The 22,890-nt window shown below is 42.7% G+C and overlaps 1 protein-coding gene across 1 annotated transcript in view; it reads right to left on the reverse strand.

The window, feature by feature from the left end:
* GRIA1 (glutamate ionotropic receptor AMPA type subunit 1) overlaps positions 1 to 22,890 on the reverse strand; it is a 128,967-nt gene that overhangs the window by 36,670 nt on the left and 69,407 nt on the right. The window contains exons 6-11 of the mRNA XM_074883658.1: positions 11,432 to 11,593; positions 10,101 to 10,268; positions 6,371 to 6,475; positions 4,129 to 4,239; positions 2,959 to 3,165; positions 1,444 to 1,814 (exon numbers count right to left, since the gene is read on the reverse strand). Coding sequence (XP_074739759.1) covers positions 1,444 to 1,814; positions 2,959 to 3,165; positions 4,129 to 4,239; positions 6,371 to 6,475; positions 10,101 to 10,268; positions 11,432 to 11,593 — 1,124 coding nt within the window. The remainder of the gene's footprint in view (positions 1 to 1,443; positions 1,815 to 2,958; positions 3,166 to 4,128; positions 4,240 to 6,370; positions 6,476 to 10,100; positions 10,269 to 11,431; positions 11,594 to 22,890) is intronic.

Below are 22,890 nucleotides of genomic sequence, written 5' to 3' on the forward strand. Positions count from 1 at the left end.
ATTTCCTCTGAAGAGAAGGGAGACAAAGCCCAAAAAAGGAAGGATGGGAAAAAAGAAAACAAAAGGCTTCTTTGCTGTCTGCTTTTATCAGAGCATCACTTCAGATGTCACCATGGCACACAGATGCAGAAAATGCATATATTGCCTCTAAATTCATTCTCATGACTGACAGTACCTCTGATTTGAGTCAAACCTTGCCAGAAATGTTCTTAGCCTAAACTGGGATAAGTGTGTCTCTCAGAGCTGTGGAGGGGGTGAACGAGAGCTTTGGTGCTTGAGCTGTCCACATGCTCTCCCTCCAACCAACATCCAGAGCAGACCTCTTGGGAGTGATGGGTACATATGATCCACATCCCAAGTCACAGCTCACAAACCTTAAGAACATCTGCCCTAAACACAAAACACTGGAGGTGTCAAAAACCTTATCCCTGGCTCACCTCTGATCCTGCCTCACGTGAGTATATTACAAGAAAGATCCCTCAGTTGTTAGAGACATTACTTACCAGACATACAATTTGTGCAAATAAATAAGAACATCTATCAGAGCCCTGCTGGCAGCTATTTGGTTCCTATGCTCTTAATGCTTCTTCTTTTCTTTTTGAATGCCTTTGTATGAACAAGGCGTTGAGAAGATACCTGTATCATGGGCTCCTGCAGTAGGCAAAATCTCTGTAATAAGACTTGGGTGAATATAGCTCCCAAAAATGAAAGACGGTATTTCCAGACATTATTTACAAATAAATCTCTGCTTGTGTCTCTATCACAGATTTATATCTTCGGCATTTCATGCAGTTTTCCAGCCATCCTATATTGTGCCAGATTTTCCAAGAAAAAATATCCAAAAGTAATCACAAGGGTCATTCACCAAAAAGTCCCTTTAGGAACCCTTTGGATTTGAGTCCTACTGAACTTTCAGGCATTAGAACTATGACTGAAATGGGAGCCAGAGGGAAAACTCAGTACTTCTCTGACCTTTCTAAAGACCTATAATCCCTAAAGCCACTCAGTGTACTCCATAATCTTTGGCACAGACCATTTAACCTTTCACTGGGCACCTACTGTATTGTTTCTCCCTATTTTACTGGAATTTTATAGCTTCCCTATAATGCTAGAATGACCTTGTTTTTAACAGCAACAAAAGAAATGAATGACAAAAATTGATTGCAGTTGGGTGGCTTTAGAAATCTTGCTTGCATTTCTGTAAATTCCCTCAAAAGAACTGCCCAGGATAAATTTAGAATGGTATTTTTATGATCTCAAGTTTGAGGTCCCAAGCTCACAACTGTGAGACCTGTGAACCCCTAGATCCTTTCTGAATCTGATTCACAAAACTACACTATGGTTCAGGAAGGAAAGTCAAAGAAGAACCTGTTCAGCTCCAAAGCATGCAGAAAGATTAAACCACGTGAACTGCAAGAAGACTCATTGGGGAAGACAACCCACCTTGGAGAAATATCACATCCTTGTTGCATGAAAGCTCCTAGGGAGAACCAGAGACTGTTGAATATTCCAAACTCATTTGTCTGGTCATTGGCTGGCTGGTCCCGTCCTTCCTCGAATTCCTCAGTGTGCCACTCGTAAGGGCTGAAGCGACTCACCAGGAAGAGGACAACACTCACTCCAATGTAGGCAAAAACAATGCACATCCATATTTCATAAGCCAAAGGATCCAGAAAGGAAAAAACTCCTGGTTTGGACTTCTGAGGTTTTTTTATCATGATAGAGATACCTAAGCTCATGAACGGTTTGGAAAAGTCTATAACTTCTTCTCGAACCAGAGTGATGGTTAATGGTGCCACAGCCACATCCGCCCTCTGAAAAGGGGAGACAGAAAAGAGGTTTGCATTCTCGGGATAAAATATATCTACTAACTCCAGCTTATGTTCCTTTGATCTCTGTTTACCCCTGCTATCTCAGAAGAAATCAGACAAAACCAATTTGAAAGAAATGTTAAAAAGGAGCAGCCCACAATATTGGTGGATTATTTCCATTTTATCCCTACTGATTACCAGTTCTGTTTTGAAATCACAGCATTTTCTTTTTGCAGCCACCTAGCTCTTCTTGTCTGATTTATCCACTGATGTCACAGTCTGATGCAGATGATTTTCACTAAAAGAGCTTTATCATCCAGACATCAAAAGAGGCAAGGAAAGGCCAATTGCCTGAAAAAGGATGCCAGGATGTTTACTTCCATCAGGAACTGCTTTTTGATTGCATAACTGATGCAGGAGAAGAGGAAAAATGTTCCAGTGACACTGATGTGCACTCTTCACTTATTTTGCAATCAGTCTTGAAAATGGAAAGGGAAATGCATTGAAATGGCTGTCGGCATATACTGTGGAGCTACCAGCAGGAGACAGATCATCCCCCACTCCAACACAGTGACACAGAGACTTAGGCACTGATGCTCCCTACACTAATTTCCCCTTTCACTTACAAGGGAAAATTAGACCCCTCTGGAGGATGACCTAAACACCACAGACTGGGACCTACCAGACTGAACCAGGTTTAGAAGTGTAGGGTGCAGGTGTTTATCTGAGATGATGGAAATAAGTGGCTAGACAGACAGTAGTCTAGTCCTACTGTTCACCAGTCACATGCTGAGTGTTTGAAATCTTATCCTTCTTTCATTGTGCGATTATCATGCAAATATAAAATAAAATTTGGAGATTCTACCCATGGGAAAGTTTGACCTTTCAATACTTGTTCTTGCAAAAATGAGAAGAAAAAGTAACTTGGAACTGTTGAAAGGAAACATTTTGACGTTTCCATAGGCACAAAATGTGCTGTCCCTCCCTAAATTAAAATGTTTTACCTGGGCTGGTTATTTACATTATCAGAGCTGCAGTCCTCAAGACAGCTCAGGCTGATAGAAGCCAGGGCTCCTTCTTACTCCAGCTCTTGAATGTGTTCTCAAGGACCAAAAGCTAAGGACAATGGACGAGGTTGGAAACTCACCCCATAAACAAGTTCTCCCACCATGCCGTTCCATGTTTTGGTGTCGGGGTCCCGGGCTCCGTACTTCCCATCTCTGACAATCTCCAGCCTGTAGTGGTAGCCGACATGCTTTGCAATCTCAGCAGCAAGCTCCACACAGTAGCCTTCATACCTCTCATTGCCTTCAAATTGGTTGGCGTTCTTCTTGAGCATCACATATGGGTCTTCCTGGCACAGAAAAGACCAATATTGAGCCACGGTCCACATTCTAGAGACGCACATCAGGGGCTCAGATTAGAGCCCAGTGTGCAGCCTGTGGTCCCCTTGCAAAATTCTAGTTTTGTGTTCCTGTACCAAAGGGCACCGTACCAAACACACAGTGGGCTTATTTTAGAAGTATGAAGTGTCATTTTTATTGTGGCACTTTCTATTTATTCATGCAGAATCTGTGTGCAGCTTCTGCAGTGATGGACCTGAGGGGAATGGAGTGGCTGGGGGAATTTGGGCAACAAACCTTTCAGTGCAGTTCTGCAAGGGATATTTAGTGCATTTGAGCTGTGAAGTTTTAAAGGCATGTCTGCCTATGTGGGCACAGGCAGAATCAAATCTGCTGGACAGGAGAGAGCCTTAAGATGTTTAACTCAGTTTGAGTATTGTGTATTCTCTGTAGACTCACAATAAGTGTTCAACAAACAAGTTAGTAAAATTTAATGTTTCTGCAGGGTAAGCATATACAATGACACAGTACATGATACCATACATTACGGGGTACCTATTACTCCTTCATGATTATAGTGGAGATTTGTTTTTAAAGCTATGATTCAGACTCTCTGCACAATACAGCTTATCCTTCCCAAAATTACAGCCCCCATTCTGTGGGCTAAATACAAAGCACAGGTATAATGTTCCTAATTTACCTATGCTGATGCCTCTGCTATCTTGTCATAATCTTTTGTATTTTCTACACTTAAGCATGAGAGCTCTTTAATACCTATTTAATTAGCCACAGCAATTTTCAGATACCTTTATGGACCCAGCAGGAAACAGTAAGTGCTGTTATTATTATTATTATTGTTATTGCTATTATAAAAATTATGTAGTACAAAGGAGGGCACATGAGGGGGAAGAGGGAGTCTGCACATCAGGGAGATGGGGGAGAAGGAGAGCTGGGATAGAAGTCACAGCACTTACTAGGATAGTTGTGACTATGTAAGTCCTGTTCTGGAGACTTGTAGACTCATTGCCACTTTGAGTATCTATGGCTGCTGGAACCAACTTCTCATCTTCATTCCAATAACCAATCTGCCGAATACAAAACCAGGATATCTCATTGATATCTCTTTATAATATTAACCAAGATATGGTAACAGGGTCATCCAAGCAGGATCAGCTCTCTCTGTATGTTCACACCCAAACAGAGATCTCCTCTCCTGATTCTTGATGTCTTTTGAGGAGGGGACCAGGAACTTCCCCGTCGCACCATGCCTCCAGCCTCAAAATAACGTGCATGATACACTACAGTAGCAGAGTGCTTGTATGCACGTAAAAACATTCGGCACACAGTACTGGGGGATTCTTGCCATTCCCTACCTCATCCCTGTGCCAAGAGTTCACACTTTCCTTGTGTGACTTCTGAATATTTTTCTAATGGTGAGCATGCCTGCTGCATGTCCAGATGCTACAGGGTGATAGAATGCTATCCTGCAGCTGAAAGCCTGCATGAACACAGGACTGACTCTTAGGACATCTTGAGACAACAGGACAAAAAATCAAGTGAGAAAAAAACCCCATTCGTAGCCAATGCCGAAAAGTTTGGGGTTATGAATAAACCGAACAGTTGTAAGGGGAAGAACTCTCATGTTAAGTTGTGCTTGTTAATAATCAGGGATTTGGGCTGATCTATCACTGCTTGCAGGTGAAACAGAGTGCCACTGAATATCACTAAGAAGATCATTGTTGAGGTTATCTGCTTTGAGGGCTTGATTTTATAAGAGGTTTTCCATCACCTCATATAAGTATGAAGTTGTCTGAGCTCTGCTCATGTGAAACGAATTTCTTATCACAGTAAGTGGGAAAGGGTATTAACACAGGGCTCGACCAGGAGCCTGCTGATGGCAGCTTAGAGATCGTAACAGCTCAGGAGAAAAAAATGTATGCAGGCTTCTCATCAGTCTTCATTGCACAGACAAAAACAAAGGAGAGTGAGGAAAGAGGCTCCAAAGCTCTGTCCTAGGGCAACATAAATGGAGACGCGTATGTTTGTTTTGCATCTCTAACCTGCTGGATCTAAAATACAACATACGTTATGGTAGTGATGTACATGTCTTCCAAGCAAATATAATTTCTGTCAGTAAATACGCAGCAAAATCAAGATATCTAGCCATTCTGTGTCTCCTCCTCTAGATCCTCTCCAGATGCCAAATTCTTGAAGTTCAGAGCCCCAAACTGGACATAATACTGTATTTGTCCTCTTATGAATACCAAGTAGAGGAGGAAGACCACTTTGTATGCCTTCAAAATGACATTTTTATTTCTCAGTGAGAAATCTGCCTTTTTTCACTTGACTGGTGGATTCTGATCTCACATCGGCTGCTCTCAGGTGTAAGTATGAATTGGGGATATGGGCTGTAATTGTGGAACTTTCATTATTTGCAGTTTTTCTTAGCTTCAAACAAGTAATTTATTTTTCAGGGGACTGAGGGGGTATTCCAGTGAATACTCCATTCCAAAATATTTAGTAGCTCTCCTTTAGCAACGGAATAACCAAGTAATTCTTTGTTCTTCAAACAGGTAGTATCTAAGGTGGGACATAAGCACATGGAGTCAGATTTTCAAAAGGTTTAGTGTTTCAAGGGCTCGGCACTCCTGAACAAGGCCAGATTTTTCAAAGTGCATGCGATATAGAAAGGGATCAAGACTCCACAACAGCACAGATGTCTGTATAGCTGTCAGGACGTGGCTAGTGGTAAAGCTCTTGTCACTTCAAGGAGAGCAGAATTAGGTCAACTTAAAGGGTTCACCTACACTGGTTAGGGTAGACAGCTTCTGCCTGGCTCTGCCTTGGCTCATACTTGAAAAAGAAAATTGGGAGAACAAAAATCAAGACAGTCGTGGATCTGGGCCTGAGCCAATGTGCCCTGCCAATAGCAAGACTGAGTGGGCCAAGATTTTACTATCGTAGAAATCCCTGCCCCACAGCTAAGATGCCCTTGTTGCTCTTGATAACCCCTTCCATATGTTGTATTTTTTTAGTAATATACCATGAGTTCTCCCTAGTGCTTGGCTTTGCTTATGCAGAGAGCTGGGAATGCACTCATGATGACTCCACATACAAGCTTTCATGAACAGAAATGTCTGTTGAGACCTAGTCACACCGTAACTCAAACACCAGGCTGATGCCTGACACAGGATCTCAGGTGACTCTCTACTTTACCTTTCTGATTCCATCATGTTTCATCTCAATCACATGGAGGGTGTAGTTGGTCCGTCGTCCCTTCTCGTTAAACTGAACGTTGCCAGACAATCCTTCAAAACGGACCTTAAAGACATAAATATCAATGAGGAGAGCAAATTGTTCAGCATCCCATGTCTTGGTGATTTGGCAGTAGTAAGAGGTAAGGGGAGGAAGGATGGAGAGTGCAGTCATGTCTCAGATGTATGCAGGGGAGACAGAACATCTACTTGACACTGGGCTTTAGCTTAGGTTCACTCTCTATGTGCCTGGGCACGTGCACAGCTTTTCTCTCAACTTACCCTTTCTTTTACAAATCCTTCCTCTTAAACTTAGTGGTCTATTACTGAGATCAGAGATGCATAAGAGCTAGATCACGTGTGTGAGCCCATCACCTCTTGGGATGTGACAGTAAGATAAATCAGCTCAGAACTCCTTGGGTTTTGTGCTTGTTCATGTTTTCTAAATCTGACCTGGAGTCAGGATTTGGTAAAGAATTTGTCAGTCCAAATCAGGAACTGCATTTGGAGAAAATATGAAACCATGGCCAAAGCTCCCAGCTGCTGCCTTTTGATAGAGAGGAGTTTATTCAGTTAACAAGCAAATTTAATTACCTCTGCACCAGCCTAATAAAACCTGACAATTTAGTATTGTAAATGAGATTAGCATAGGAAACTTTGGATCATAAAATCTCTGCTGATAACACCGCTGAGCTGAAGAGCGTTGTTCACATCACATCCCATGTCCTGAACTTCCCCTCTCAGTGTGACCATTTGACTTGTTGCAAAAGTTCCCAGCCTGGCATGGAGAAGGGTTTCTAACTGGAGTCACATACAGTGTGTGGGGACTGGGCAGTTGGGACCAGGAACATGGGAAAATGAGTGCAAGTTTGGGTTGCCATGGAGGCCATGTGGGGAAGTACTCACACCACCAGATTTATTGGGAATTAAAGGTTTGTTCTCAGCCTTCCCACTTGCTTTGGACAAATCTGTTGTCCCTGCAACCAAAGTCTTCCCACATGCAAAATGGGAACAGGTATTTACTGCCTTTTTAAGTGCTCTGAGATCCTTGGAATAAAGACCCATAGTGAAGAAATGAGGATATGTCATTATGGAAGAAATCTGTTGTTAAGCTGCTTAAACTGTGTTTGTTTTCCAGCTATTATCACAAAGGTTTGCCATGAAAATGAACATCTGCCAGTATTTTCTGAAGCTCCTTCAAGTCAAGAGGTATTCCTGGTGACATTTGGAGAAACATGCTTTTCCCTTCTCACAAGATACAACATGCCCATAAAAGATAGATGCACTAGAAAAGCACCATTGTCTTAAACACTCCTGTGCCTGCTTTTTCATGCCTCCCCTTCGGTTTTATTTTCAGTTCCTGGATGATTCTGAAGCTCAGGTCATGGGTGCTCGTGCTTTGTAGCTTTATACACACTAAAAGGCAGGTGTACAGCACCAATTTCTCCTATCTGAATGAATGAAATCTTCATCCTGTGAGATCCGTGTAGCATTGAAATGGCAAAAGGGGTCTATCTCATCCATCCTGCAGGCTGCAGCACAACTCTTCCATCATTTAACACCCTCTGAGATCCCCTGAATCATTACAAAATATAGTGAGGACTGATTTCAATAGTGTTAAACACCAGTAAAGTCAGCTGGAGGCAAGGAGCATTTAACCACATTTGTGTATAAGTCATGGCATGTGGTTTTTTTGCTGTGAAAGCTGGTGGAGAAGGATGCTGTTGTGGTCTTCTGGTTTACAGGGTTAGTCAGCAGTTAGGGACTAGCTACCTGCTTACTAGATGTGGTAACCAAACAATGTTAACAAAAAAATCTGTCAAAAATTATCATAATCTTTTCAAAGTACAACTGAAACCTCTATATATTGGTTTAAAGTGATATTTTGTGAGCATTTTCCTGGAAAAAAAGTAATTCTCTTTAATAAAAGCATACATCATCCTGAAACATGTTACACTTGTTTCTGAAAAATTGCAGAATGTTTCAAATTACTTTTCATCTTTGATCCTGCCATCCATGACTCCTTCCTACACTAAACAGAAATAAGGCAATTTGGAAGCTTATTCCAGACATTTGAGTAGAAATAAGTAGAGAAATTTTTTGTTTTTAAACAGCTTATAAAATTTTAGGCATTAGCAAATGGGAGGTAAAGAGAAAGCACACTGTGAATAGCTCTAAGAATTGCCCTAATTGTGAATCTTTACAGAAAGGATAACTCAAACCTTCAATCTAATGATAAGTTCTATTTCCATCTGCCTCTTTCTTGCTACAATACTAAATGCTAGATGATTATTCAATTCATAGCTAAAATTTTCCTAGGAGACTTCTTCCCTTGCATGTTTCAGAACCTTTTATTTTGACCATCACAACTGAACTGGTCAAATCTTTCGAAAACTGCAGTTTTTCAAAGGTAAAGAAACAATGTTTGCAAATAGCTCTTCATGTTCTTTGCCCAAAATCACTACAGTTGAAAAACTAAGAGTTTTAAAATTGTTTTAGTGAAGAGATGAGGAAACTTCAGAGATTTTCCAACACACACAAAATTGTATGTTCTAGCCAAGTCTAATTTTGATATCCTATTCTCATAAATTGAATAAAGGAAAATGCTTGAGAACTCACTGCTCATCAGAAGACTTCCAAGTATTTCTTGTTTATTAGGTAACCGATCTCCCTAATGCATCAAGGAGGCTGATTTTATTATAAGGGTTTGGAGAAGCTATGACAGTGATTTGCCCAAGGTCATACACAAAGTCAATGACAGGCTTGGGAACAAATTGAATCCAGGCAATAAAATCAGATGCAAGGTTTGGTTTTAAAGGAATTGTTGTTTACTAATAAGCCAAAACCAAATCAAAACAAAATACTCGGGGAAATTTACATATGATGCAAGTTAACCAAATTAACTTTGTTCTTCCTGCCTTCTCACAGTTAAGGAAAGAAGATGGGATAAGCTATATTTGGATAATACTGAACTAGAAGTATTTGCAAAGGATCCATCTATTTTTGTCTGAGAAAAGACAAATGCTAGAAATGACTGTTAGTCTTGAAATTTAATGAAATTTTAAATGATTCTACATTTCTAAGTCTTTGATAAAAGCGTATTGTTTTTCTCTCCCTCTGTAAGTTTCATGTAGTATTTTTGTTTATCTGAAAATCTAGTTTTATGCAGGATGAAAAAGCAAGATTATCAGATATCTAAATGGCAGTTATTAAGACTTTTACGAATCCTCACAGTATGAAACAAGCTATAATCTGGGCTTTGATAACATTTTGATGACAGTCAACACATAAGGCAAAATTCACACGGTTTCAGGCTTCATTAACAGTCTGGAGCTGAAGCCGAAGCACAACAAGTTGAAGGAGCTTCAAAAAAATATGGTCTGAGCAGGTCTCTCTCTTGGGAAGGGGAAGATAAAAATAGGGACCCAGGATTTTATGGGATAATATTTTGGCTTTTCCATCTCAGAACTCCAACAGAAATTAGAGAAGGCAAGGACACATCAGGTGGTACTAGAAGCAGTTTGCTGGATGCACCCCTGAACTCTTCAGGAGACCTGGCTCTAATCTGGAAGGATCAGCTCCTCATCCTGAGCGAGTCGTTTGAGCGTTTCTGCTGCTAATCACCTCTCTTCCCCCACCCACAGGCTATGCTCAGCTGCCCTTGCAGGGCACACATTGGTTGGGTTTCGAACCTGCTGCAGTGCTCTCTGGATGTCGATGCCTTGTCCCCAGGGCACGGCAGGGTTGGCAAGGCAGTCCCCGGCGTTGCCCCGACGGGAGATGTCAATCCGCTGCCTCCGCAGGTTCTGAAATGCTTCGGCCATCACTCGGACCCCATCATATGTTAGAGCCGACGTGTACTAGAAAGAGAAGAGGAGTAGTATGTTGCCTGTTAGGGTGAGCTGACCTTGGGCATGCTACACAGGTTCACCTCATGGCAACTTTTCAGACGCGTTGCCCTATTTTCATCCTTCCATCTATGAAGTCCTCTTTCTCCCTGTAATCACTACTGTCCTGTTGACTCATGAAAGTTGGTGTCTTCTCTCCCAGAGGATGAGAGAGTGAAGGAGAAGCTCCTGATGCAGAGCTAAGGATGGCTCTGCTTTTCCTTTCGCTCTTCTAGCCCAGCTTCCTTCAGATGGAACTCCCTGAAGAGGACTCGGCCTTAAAAGACATTCACCTGTTACCTAAGTCTTTCTGTTTAATCAGAATCATTAACCTGAACTTTTAAGGAATATGTTATACAGTGTACATGTGAGATATGCAAAATCAAATAACAAATGACCCTTTCTGGTCACAGGTGGAGGCCAGAAAACTCTACTTCAATGCACAAAAGATCTGCAAAAGATGAGTTTATTCAAGCACAAACTTGTACAGAAACTAGAGTAAAATACCAGCATGAATGGTGAAAGGCGTTAATTCCTTTTCCTACAATCACCTACTGATTTATTTGTTTGCAACTTTTTCAAACTAATACTTCCAACGTTGACATTTCTATTGCTGAGTGTTTGTCACAAGTGTATTTGTTTTCAAATGTCAGATAGAAAAAAAACCAACCTCCCCCCCTCTCCACCCCTTGACGGCTTCAGGGTCTTCTGTGTTAGGAATTAAAATATATTTCCCCTCTGCTGTACACACTGATTTGAAATGCTCAGAAAGAACATCTAGAAAGACTTTATTATCACTGGATATGTACTAAACAAGTCAAAGGTTAAGGAGTTAATAAGGCTTTTTCTTTTTTATATACTGAACAGTATGAGATGTTTAATCCTTGGCTTTGAAGAGGGTAAAAACTGAGAGACTGTGTGAATACACTAACTTGTGTATTTCTTAGCAGGCAGCAACTCCTGCCTAGTAAAATTTAGACATTGTTGAAGCACCTGGAACAGACAATGTTCATCATTATATTAAGTGGCAGGTTTTCAGAGTGAGATTAAAGAGCCCTGTGCAGTCACAAAGAGGTGAGCACAACTTGAAATGAGCCAGATGGACCCTAAATTAAATGGTTTTTTATACCACTTGCCTTTGGCCTCTTCCAGTCCACACGAGGATGCTCCCTAGCATCATTATTCCTCCACTGCTGCATGATCCTGGCAGGAACAGCATCCGTGTAATTCACCAACTGGAAGCCAGTTACATTGGCTCCGCTCTCCTTGAATTTGGTCAGGTCAATATCCATGAATCCCTAGTACAGGAGAGAAACAGGGGAAGCTCATCAGAGGAACACATCTCTGGGTGGGTAAGAAGAATCCTGCCTATCTATGGCAACCAGCTTAGGACAAATCTTTTCCCTCTGTAAGGTAAGGTCCAAGTCAAGAGAGACAACACAACCACATGGTGAACTTGCCTTTCTCACAGGCTCTCAGCTGGACGTATCCTGCAGTTTCCACCCAAGGAGACAAATAGTCATATTAATAATTCACTTGCAAGAAAGCTAGCAGAATAACAGAAAAATATATCCCAAATAACATTGGATGAAAATAACGAAATTCTCTAAATGCATTAGAAAGAATTGTTCACCCAGCTCTAACTTTTATGCATTCAGTCATCAATGGAGAGGCTACTTCCTTTCAAGTCACAATTTGTAAGGAAAAACAAATCTTGAACAATGAACTTTCAGCAGATCAAGAAGTGGTTGGTCAGCTTGTCAAAGGAGTCTGCCTATTAGAAAAGCCATCTTATACGATTTGCTAATTTGGGAGGAAAAAAGAGTATGTTTTTGGACTTCAGCTTACTAATGAAATACATTTCTTTCATTTCTTTATTGTTCTTCCCTACCTCTTGCCCACTGCATGTAATGAACACAAGTGGACAAATACACATGTGAATCGGGGTGGCATTGTAGAATTAGTCACTCCCGTTGAGTCAGAGGCGAGATACACTGCAAGCCATATGGAGGAGAGGTCATGTTTTGGTCTCCCAGCTTTGATCCTATCTCTTCAGCACTGCTGTTATGCAAAACTGTTTGCTGTGTCTCCTTGCACAAAACAGCTGCTTGAAGAGAGACTCTGCTTTCCTGCTTGGGCTGCTGTGTGTGGGAAAGACTAAAGTTTGGTGTTTTTTCTTTGGGAATATAAGCACAAGAGATGTAGTCAATTACTTTCCCTAGTACCATTAGCAACCCTAATGCATGAGGGAAAATGAACAAGGGGACTATGCACAATGCAATCACTTGGGCAACAGAAGAGCTTGTTTGAGCTCTGCTATCTCTCTGCCCTCCACCATGTACTGCTGGTACATGTTCTCTGCAGACACCTTCTCAGTCTACCACTGGGTTCCTCTCCCCTGCTTGCTCTCAAACATATGATGATAGTGTCAGTTAAAAAAGCCAAGTGACATTATTCCCATGAGACACTGGTCAGGTTCCTAAAATGGTGCTCTCTGTGCACAGGCTGGGGGAACTAATTAGCTTATTAGCTTCAAGGTCAGGATCAAGCCATTAGATAGAAACCTGCTTTGGGAACAGACAGCTTGCAAGGAGAAGACTAAATTGCCCTCTGACATCAGCATCAGACTGAGGGAGTGACTCAAAAATGTCTTTAAAGACTTTCACACTTTTTCTTCCGGCTTTTTATAAGCAATTTGGCATTCACTTAGAAGGTTGAGGATTGGATATAGGTGTACAGATGCTCTAAATAGATGATTTGTTTTGCTTCAAGGTGCAGTGATTTAGGTTTAAAAAAAAAAAAGTGATATTTTGTATACGTATTCCTCAGAATGCTGGTTAAACCTACATCAATCTTGTTTGTAATTGCTAGCGTAGGGGTTTCAGAAAGCCAGAGCTGTGATTAATGAATAGGAAATGCAGCAGGATAATTGTCCCTGACATCTTAATGCATTTCAGGCCAAGTGTTTTTTGACACGCAGAGCTCCTAAGGTTCTGTAAGAGGGACCTTGCAGGTTGCCAACTGGTTATTCATGGCTAGGACCAAATTACACTGACATTTTGCTCCTGGGAGATACTCAGGGGGAAAAGATCTGTCAAAAGCAACTACCACACAGAAACTTGAAGTTTGTGCCACCAGCTCCTCCTTGGAAGGCCTACAAAGGCAAAAAGAAAAGTCCAAGTTCACAACAGAGTATGAGTAAGAGGTCTGGTGTCTTTAGCCCCCTCAACAAGCAGATTTAAGTAGGAAAAGTCAAAAGAAAGATTATGACACCAGTGACGAGACAGCAGCAGTTGAAAACACTGTCTTTCACTGTTTTCCCCAAACCATTCCGAAACTGAAGCACTGGGATTCACCTTATATAAAATTTTAAAATAATCTGAATAGACAAAAGGAACTGTTTCTTCCTGAAGATTGTACTAATTTTTCCTCACTGATTTTTGACAAAATTCAGGTCCTTTAAAAAGTATGGAGACTTCTGAAGATTTTGCAATTGTTTAAGGCAGCTGGGACCATAGAGAACATCATTAACCTTGAATATGTCTGCATTTCAACTGTTATCAACTGCTGAAATAACTGGTTTCACCTGTTATCCCTCCTTCACATGCCTCAGTACAAGGTCAGTATAGGAACAGTCTTAATTACAAAGTCATTTTAATCACTGCACCACTGAAAACTGCTCAAGAGCAGGTCTGGGTGACATGACAACCAATGAACTGGGAATATTAGAGGGCAAATATTTTAGAAAATAATTCCCTGAGGAGGTGAATTCTTGCTGGCTATAAACAAGAATGTATCAAATATTATGCAAACTGTCTCTTGAAAATGTTTCTGTTGACAAAATGGCATCAGGAATTAAATATGTTTATCTGTCTTTCTGGAGTATCAGTCAGTGCTTGTAGGAAACAGGAAAACAGGAGAATTACAATATTCGCAAGTAGAGAAGTCATCAATCATCTGTCACCTTGTACTAACTATAGCCCCATGTTGTTAAAAAAAAGGGGGACCTTTTATTTAGTTTTCAATTGGTGTTATTTGGAAAATAGAAAATAAATTTTAAAAAAATGACTAAGAAAAGACTGCAACCCACTACTGAGGGGCAGCAGACATGCTTTTGCAGCAATATGCTTAGTGTCAATCAGTTTCTGAAAGAACGAGCACAGAAATGCTTCCCTTTGTCATCCAATCAAGTACAGGAAGAAGTGAACAGTGCTGGAACGATGTACTCCATGGCACCTCAGTGGCCAAAACCATTTCAAATATTTGCCAGTGAATACTAGAGAAAGCTCACTTTGCAGCCACATCTGGAGCGCAGTGGGCTGTTGAGGGAAATGAGCTGAGCCCCTGGAATCTGGTGGTATGTGACTTTCTTCAGGCTCTTTAGACCTGAACCATTTGGGACGTATCTGTTGGACACGCAGGTATCTGGCTTCCCCTCTCCAGGCAGCACTGCCAGTGCCCTGGGGAGGAAGAAAAGGAATACAGGAACTCACGCTCCAGCCCATGCACCGTGCCAGCACGCCTGGCAACGCAAGCAGAGCAGGATCCAGAGGCTACACGGAGCTCCCCAGGGCCCCAGACAGGGTCACTGCCCAGGATGTAGGTACTCTGGGGGAGACAACTCTTCTGCCTGCACAGTTCTCTGGGAACCATCAAAACCAGGCTGGAAGGGACATCACATCAGCCAGCCCACCCCCTGCCCTACAGCAGGATTAGCTGTCCCTTCGATTTAAATTCACTTTGCAAAATCATCTCAGCAAACCAGAGAATACGGCCTCCTGCCTTGCGTATGCCTGAAAAATGCCTGGCTTTCTCTGAATGCCATCGAATTAGCAGGCTGACAATAAACCATAAAAATCTGGACCCATCCGCACTGATGGGCTGAGACAGCCTCCCTCCTCCACGCCTGCTCTGACTCACAGCATCTGCAGCACACAGTTCGAGCAACAGCCAGGCTCAGTTCAAAGGAGGAAACTTGCTCTTTAGCCCATACCACGGGCTCTTCTCTCTGCATTAATGAGCCTCACAAAGTGATTACATGCAGAAATCCTGCTGCTAGTAAATAATATGGGCAGCTGTTACAGACCTTCATGCCTCCAAATAGAAAACAAAACGGTACTGGGAAGGGTTTTTTCCTCATTGTGTTTTCCTTGCTGCATCTGTTCTTTATGCTGTTCTTAAACTACAAACATTTTTCAGCCAAAGGTTGTTTTACTGTCCCATTCGCTGCCTTAGTTGCTGGGAGAGGTGTCAGCAAGTCACACATTTATATTCCTCTCCACTGCTTGTGGGCTCAGTCATCAAAGGAAATGCATAATGCAGGAAGACTGATGACTTGAAAAGGGCCTCATGAATCCATCTTGATTAACTGGTCCACGAAGGATCTGCCTTTCAAAGAAAGTCCCCCAGAAATGAGCCAGCTCCTTATTTATACCCTGAACACCATGAGGAGTCAAGACATTGAGTGGGCAGTGCAGACGGCTGTCAGATGGCGTAGGGAAAGCCTCGTTCCTTCATGCATGACCCTCCTCAAATCTGCCAGCACCACTTATTTCCCTGCATCTCTCCTTTCACTCTTGTATTTCACTGCCTCACCATCCTGAACTTCTGCCTTCTCTCCGCACACTGAGGACACTGGGTGACACTGCTCCTTCTGGGACATCATCCCAGCTCACAGGAATGCCACAGACAGCAGCAGCCTCACCTCCGTACCAAGACATCAACAGACAGCTGGCCATTTCCCCACACCTTCAAATTCTCTCTGTATTTCACTAAATTGGTATTAACTGCTGGCACTTTCCCTGCAGGATGCCTCCTGCAGTATAATCTTGCCTTTGAAGCTGCGGTAACAGGCAGGAAGGGCTGAGCTCTGGGCAGGCTGCAGCTCGTCATCTTATAAACCTCCCCACAGCCCAGCTGCAGCACAGCTTAAAATCTCTATGCCTTTGCTCCAAGTCTCGGCTTTTTCTGAGAGAAAGGACATTAGAGAGTCTCCTTGAAGACTGCCACATTTCTGATAAACACTGTTGTTTTCTCTCCTCCTTCTGCAACTTCTGATGCCTCCAGATCTCCCTGAGACTGGCAAAGCTCATCTTTGAATGAGATGGAAAATGTCCTTTTCTCTTGAATTGCTTGGAGGAGGCTTGTTGACTGAACCTAATCTAACACAGTCCCCTCACCCCAGGAATGAGTGTTAGGGTTTTTTATTCCCTTTCTATCTGGGATGAAGAAGCTGGATTGGTGTTTTGTTTTTGTTTTTTTTTTGTTTGTTTGTTTGTTTGGTTTTTTTTGTTGTTTTTTTTTTGTTTGTTTGTTTTTTAACAAGTTGCACACTGAAATATTCCTTTTTGAACAAAAAGCATTTAAGCAATTCACCCTGAGCTTGGGTGGGTGCCATAGAAACCTGTGGCAGCATTGGAAAACTGGCCCAGGTCTCTTTAGATGCTATCCATGTATGGCTTGCAATGCCAGACTGCTTCCTCCTAGAAGATCTTATGATTATAAGAAACTTTGCAAAGCAAAACAATTGCTTCTGAATGGCTGTAGATCAGCTGAGAGAATGTGAAGTGTCTCCTGTCACTCCAAGGTAAGCTGGTGTCTTTCTGCAGGGAGCAAGAAGTTGAGTGTTTCCAGACGGAGCATCCCTAATATACCAAATTATCTTTGAGCTTGAATTCTCCAGTGAAGAATCATTCCTCACTCCCATCACTTTGTATTAATAAGGAGGGTACATCAAAAAAGAGCCCATCTGCTCAAGTGTTGTTCCAGCATGCCTTCCAACAGGAGAGGCCTTCTCTTCTGCAGAATTATTAATGTGTCAAATTTCATTGTGGCAGCAAAACATGTGAGTCCTCTTTGCACCATAGGAGTAAGTGAGAAGGAAAGAAAATGAAAGATAGGAGGAGGGGGCACTATGAGACAGTGTCCCAATCCTGCAGTTTGATGAGTCTGTTTTGTCCTGGTCTATCGATGCAAAGCAAACCAAGTCAAGTGAGAATCCAGACTTCAAGGACACGGGCTGGAGACGACCAGTAACTTTTCTTTGGTACTGCTCTACAGATTTTCTTTGTGATACTATTTATACCAGCCCTATCCTGCTGCTGCAGCACATTCTGGATATAAATGATCATACACATCTTGTTGGAAAGCTCAGTCCAGACAGAGGGACAGATGCTCTAGGTGGATGTTTGTGCTTTAGAGAGCTTTCAGAGCAGAAACTGATTTAAAGGTTTGGGAAACATGCCGTGTAGTGACAGATGCCAGGACTTCAATCAAAGATATGATTAAGGGACGACCTGATCACAGTTTACAAGGACCAAAACAGCAGTAATGGAATATTTGGTCTAGCAAACAGAAGCATAAATCTGATGGAGGATGCTGAAGCTAGGCAAGTTTTGACAAGAAAAAAGCACCGATGAAGTCACCATGAGGAAGATGCTAGGGATTTACACGTCACCCCTTGTCAGTTGAGCCAGGGTAATGGATTAGGAGGCTGCAAATGGCTGAGGAAACCTGTTAGTTTAACACTCTTTTGCTGAGATTTAAGCAAACACATTTTTCCTTCCAAAGGCTGTAATATAATCTGTCAGTTATTCACCTGATGCACAGTGATTTTTTTAAGCCACAGTAAGTCACTCATGCTTTTGAGCCCTCATTAGCTACTGCAAAAATCCTTCCAAGGCTGCAGTTCATATTCTGCCATGTGGGCAATTTTTGTATCAAAACCAGATGATTTTCTTTTACATGAGACACTCTAATTCAAGCAAAAATTAATTCAGGGCACTGCTGTGTCTTTTACTATCAGTAATTCAGATGTGATAATGTTATAAGGGTTTCTTCTGCTTGATAACCTTTGAATCAGGATAGAAAATCTGTTTGGAAGTGAAATGCAGACCTCAGAAATTTCACTGATATATTGTATTGTCTTCCTCTGCCTGGAAAACCAAGTCTCTTCTCATGAGCCTACTTGCGCCAACCTCTCAGAAAGAGGAAAGGTCTAACGGACATAATTTTAGAAACCTAAAAATAACTTAGGACATCTCTTTCCAACATAAAAATATGATTTTTGCAAGACCAGGCATCCTGAGATCTTACTAGGACAATAAGGTGATGCTGTACACATCCTTTTGGAAACCCCTACAAAAGAGAGATTCCCATCAGCTAGTGATGCAAACCTGAGTATTGCTGACCTTGTTTGTACCTTCAGTCAGCAATACTTCAGGGAGCAGGAGACAGCATTGAGAACTGAGGGTGATTAAAATAAACATGGCAGCTTTCAAGATGATGGGGGACTGAGAACCGCAACATTTTAGCTCCAGGCAAGCTGAATCAGGGGCTCAGTGCAGGAAGCGGAGCCATCGGCATGTCACACTTGTGCTGTGGCAAATACCAGCTTCTTGCACCAGGCTCGGACCCAGTATGAGCACAGCAGACCCTCCCCACGCAGCCCCAGCACATGCTGCAGGATGGACACATGCTACATTGCTTTAGGGGAGCTGATTTCTGCCCTGTGCTGGGGGAACTTTGCTCCCCAGGGGTGTGGACATCCATTTCAACAGCCAATTCAGGAGGGTACCCCTTCTTGGCTGTCTGCACCAGCTGTTGGTCTCAGGTCACTGTATCTCACCCCTTGTAGTGTAGAAGTTCTCCCTTCCATTTTTGGGGGGAAAAAGTCAAAGAGGCCCTATTTAAACTACAAGTGAACTGAATCAAACCAGCACATTTTGCCTGACTCCTGCACAAGCCACTCTGCTGGCAAAGCTGCTGTGCTGGTAACCTCCAAACCTACCACAACCACTTGCAAAGTGAAACTCTGTCCGTGTCCTAACTCAGCACTGACAGATGCTGATGGAAAATGGCACAGGAAAAAATGCTTAACTCTGCTAATCAACTCTGTTTTATCTTTACCTTTCCCTGCTACCCTGAGCATCAGCAATCTCATACACTTATTTATTCAACTTCAAATGAAAGCATTTGCTAGAAGAACAACCTGGACTAATGCACCAGGAAAGAAAAAAAGGCTAAAACACTGTATGTGGCAGCTGTCTTTCACAGTTTTCTTTTAAAGACAGGTCACACGAATGTGACTTATTTTAAGATAAAGATTTTCCTGTGCCCAAGAGAGCTGATGTTCTCCCACTACTGACAGTAGTCAGCCTACATCCCTGGTGTAGGACAAACAGCTACATGAAGCCAAGGTTATGGGGAAAAAACTTGTTACATCAAAAGAAAGGAATCCCAGAAGTTTCTAAGCTTGTTCCTCTGATAGTATTGACTGTATTTTTTCTCTTTGTGGTTGCTAGACTGATGCTCTCAAAGACTGAGAACAAAGCTTAGAAAAATAAGACTCACAAAAACAAACACTTCTTAAAATTGCCAGACCTCTTTGAGTTCCAAAAAGAAAAATAGAGAGACAGAGAGAGGGAGAGATATGATTGTAACCCCCCCAGTGCCAGTACACCTGACAAATATCCAGGCTGGCAGCTGGTAAAAGCCAATTGGGGTAACTCTAATGGGTACTGGTCAAGGGATCACGTTTTCATGAGTTTGCAAAAGCTACAGATGGTGCCAAATTTGCCTCAAGGAGAGGCAGGGATGCCCACAGGAACCTTTCCCCTGGCAGTGATGTTGCAGACAGACCTTTGTGGGACGGGCAGGGCTGAGCAGAAAAGACAGGTTGTGTCTTTAATAGGCATAGCAGATTTGGAGAAGGATATTTGCCCATGGCCTAAGGTGCAGAATGGTTTCATTTTGTTTGTGAACGCAGAAATATTGTCTCACCTTGGCAACAGCAATTTCACTAAAAAAGCAAGCTGTTCCTGCTAGGAAACACTAGCTTTCATTTGCTGCTACTTGTCAGATTCTGCTTGGTGCTTTACTACAGCTCACCCGACAGCAACCGCTGGGCAAACAAGCAGTGATTAATGCAAGCTAGTTCCTCTTTGTTCATGAATTGTCTGTGACCAGACAGGGAATTTCTCTGTGTTCAAAATGTGCCCATGGATGATTTTTGTAGGCCTTATTCAGCCTGCGCACTGCCTTGCAAACTCACTTGTTCTGCATTCCTGATGTAACACCAGTTTGGAGCTGCTGTAACTGGGCAGCAGTATGCTGCTGCTTGTTTTTTAGCTGAATATAGCTCTGAACAAGCATATAGCCAAAAATAAGAATTTCAGTGGGGTTATCCATAAATATTTCCCAGTTTTTGCTTCCAGTGTGTCATTTCCATAACTGTTTCCCCATGGGAAAGGGCCCAAGAAGGTTAGGCAGTGTTGCAAAAGGCAGGTATTGAAAACTCATCCCCTTGCTCCAGGTGGTGCAGGTAACTTGGTGGCTACGAACCAGCTGAGGACTCACTTGACTTGTATAAGGCAGAGCCTGTCCCAGCCAGGGCTGGGAGCCTTGTCTTCATATAGGATGAGAGTCCTAAAATCAGGACTTCATCAATCAGCACAAGGGACAAAAAATAACTCATTTGGAAATGTTCAGGCACTTGCAGTTTTGAGTTCTTAATTTACTCTCTTATGACCCAGTACTCCAAAATGAGCCACTTCCACAAAATCGGGCTGTTTTCTAGGCGTGCGGGTGTGCACATGAGGGTATGTGTGTGTGTGTGGGCAATGCACGTCCTGTCATCTTAGGACTTGTCTACAGGGGAAAATATGGGGTGTTTAAGGTCTATCCGCTATGAGTCAGTAAGAATAAATTACAGCATGTTACACCCTCTGAAGGCTCTAATCCAGCAATGAGATGTCCTTAGGAGAGGGTAAAATCTACTGTGATCTCTCAGGTCAGAGCATCCACACTATGGTTTAACCCTGACAGACGCTGACTTCTCACATTCTGCCAATCTCTTATAACATCCCCAGCCATCCCCACACAGGGAGGCTTGCCGTCCTTCCTCACTGCCATATGGTCTCAGGAACATGGGATCTTCTCAGTCTTTTCGCCATTCTCCTTGCTGAACCGATCAGCGAGTAGCTCTCGTGTGGATGCAGCACATCACAGAAACCAATCTGGCTTCTGGTGCCTGAACCTGTCCGTGCGCACGGCAGAATCACAAAGTTTGTCCTGCCCTGGAAAGGGCCTTCTTAATCTTGAGGAGTGCCAGACTTTTTTTAAAATAGTTTTCCCATGTTGTCTGGTTATCCCCTACTCTTTTTTTTTTAAATATTCCTCTCTGTAGTTTGGCTGTTGTACAATGCTAGGTTTTGAGAAGCAGGAAAGACCAAAGGGAAGAGCTTGAATTCCTTTCACTCTTCTTCTTCTCCCCCCAAATCAAAGCTACTTGAAAAGCACAGCTAGTAATAGTGGATTCTGGTGGTCCTGTCACACTGTGCGGGTCCCAGGGACCCAAAGCACCCTCCACTGAGCTGCAACTGTGAAGCAGAATCTCCCTGCAGAGGGGCTGAGGAAATGAAAAGCCTTTTGCTCTGAGTTAATTATTTATAACCTATGTTGGCTGAGTATGCAGCCTCTTCAAGCCAGCTCTGTCCTCTCAGCATTTGTGCAAAGGCTAAGAAAACAAAGGTAGGAAAAGTGTGCTTTCTCAGGCTGAAAGTGGGAGACTGTTGTATCATAAGACAGAGGGAAACGTCCTTCAAAACTCCAACACCTGAGTCTTAGACCACCTCATGCCTTTAATGTAGTTATCCTTATGAAACTGTACAGAGAGAAGAGGTGATATCATTCTCATTTAGCCCGCGGCATGGGTATACATAAAAGCACACAGACACCCACACTCATCTACTCCAGATAGCTTCCCTGCTTAACTTTAATGAAGGGACTTTCATAAACATCTGAGGACCGGGACCTGGGTTACAGAAAATAATAATTTTTTTAAAATTAGCAACCAAAGTTATTGGCTGCTCTATAGTTTGCATGTCTCCCCCTGCACAACGTAACATTTTTAACTTTGTAATTACATGGTAGGCGCCCAGCGCGGAGTGCAGGGTCAGTATCAGGGCATTGCGGGGTAATTATGTGGCCATTTTTGTCTTGTAAATTACAGAGTTATCTTGGGACTGAGAGAAAGAGAACGGCAGCAACTGCTTGACTAATTGGTAGTTTAAAGTTTAATTACCCCAGGCCTGACGTGCTGCCTCGCAGACGCAGCTGTGGGAGGGAAGAATGGCTCCAGTGCACGGACACAGGGGTCCTGGGGGGAGCAGCCCCAGCCCCAGGCTGATGACACCAGCCCATCCTCTGCTGAGCATCCCCCTGGGTGGACAGACACACCTGGGGAGGAGAGGGTAGGAGCTCTGCTGCGGAGAACCTCCAGCTGCCCTATGGATTGAGGCTATTCCTCTCTCTCTTACCCCTTTCCAAACCTCCCGAGGCAGAGAAATTCTCCAGCCTCCTAGGAGAGGACAGCATATTGCTCCAGAACGATGGCCCTGCTGCTGCCCAATACTGCTCTGTCCTCAGGCAGCGACTCCCTGCATTAAAGGCAGATTCCTTTCTGCAATCTTTACATCAAATTAATTCCTTAGAGCCATGACAGTCAAATCTGATTTAGCACCAAGTTGCAGAATAGGCACATATTTTATTTTTACTGAAAGGTCAGAGGGATCTTGGTGCATCGTCATTAATAAGT

This window comes from Strix uralensis, chromosome 14, assembly GCF_047716275.1.
Source record: "Strix uralensis isolate ZFMK-TIS-50842 chromosome 14, bStrUra1, whole genome shotgun sequence".
NCBI lineage: Eukaryota > Metazoa > Chordata > Aves > Strigiformes > Strigidae > Strix > Strix uralensis.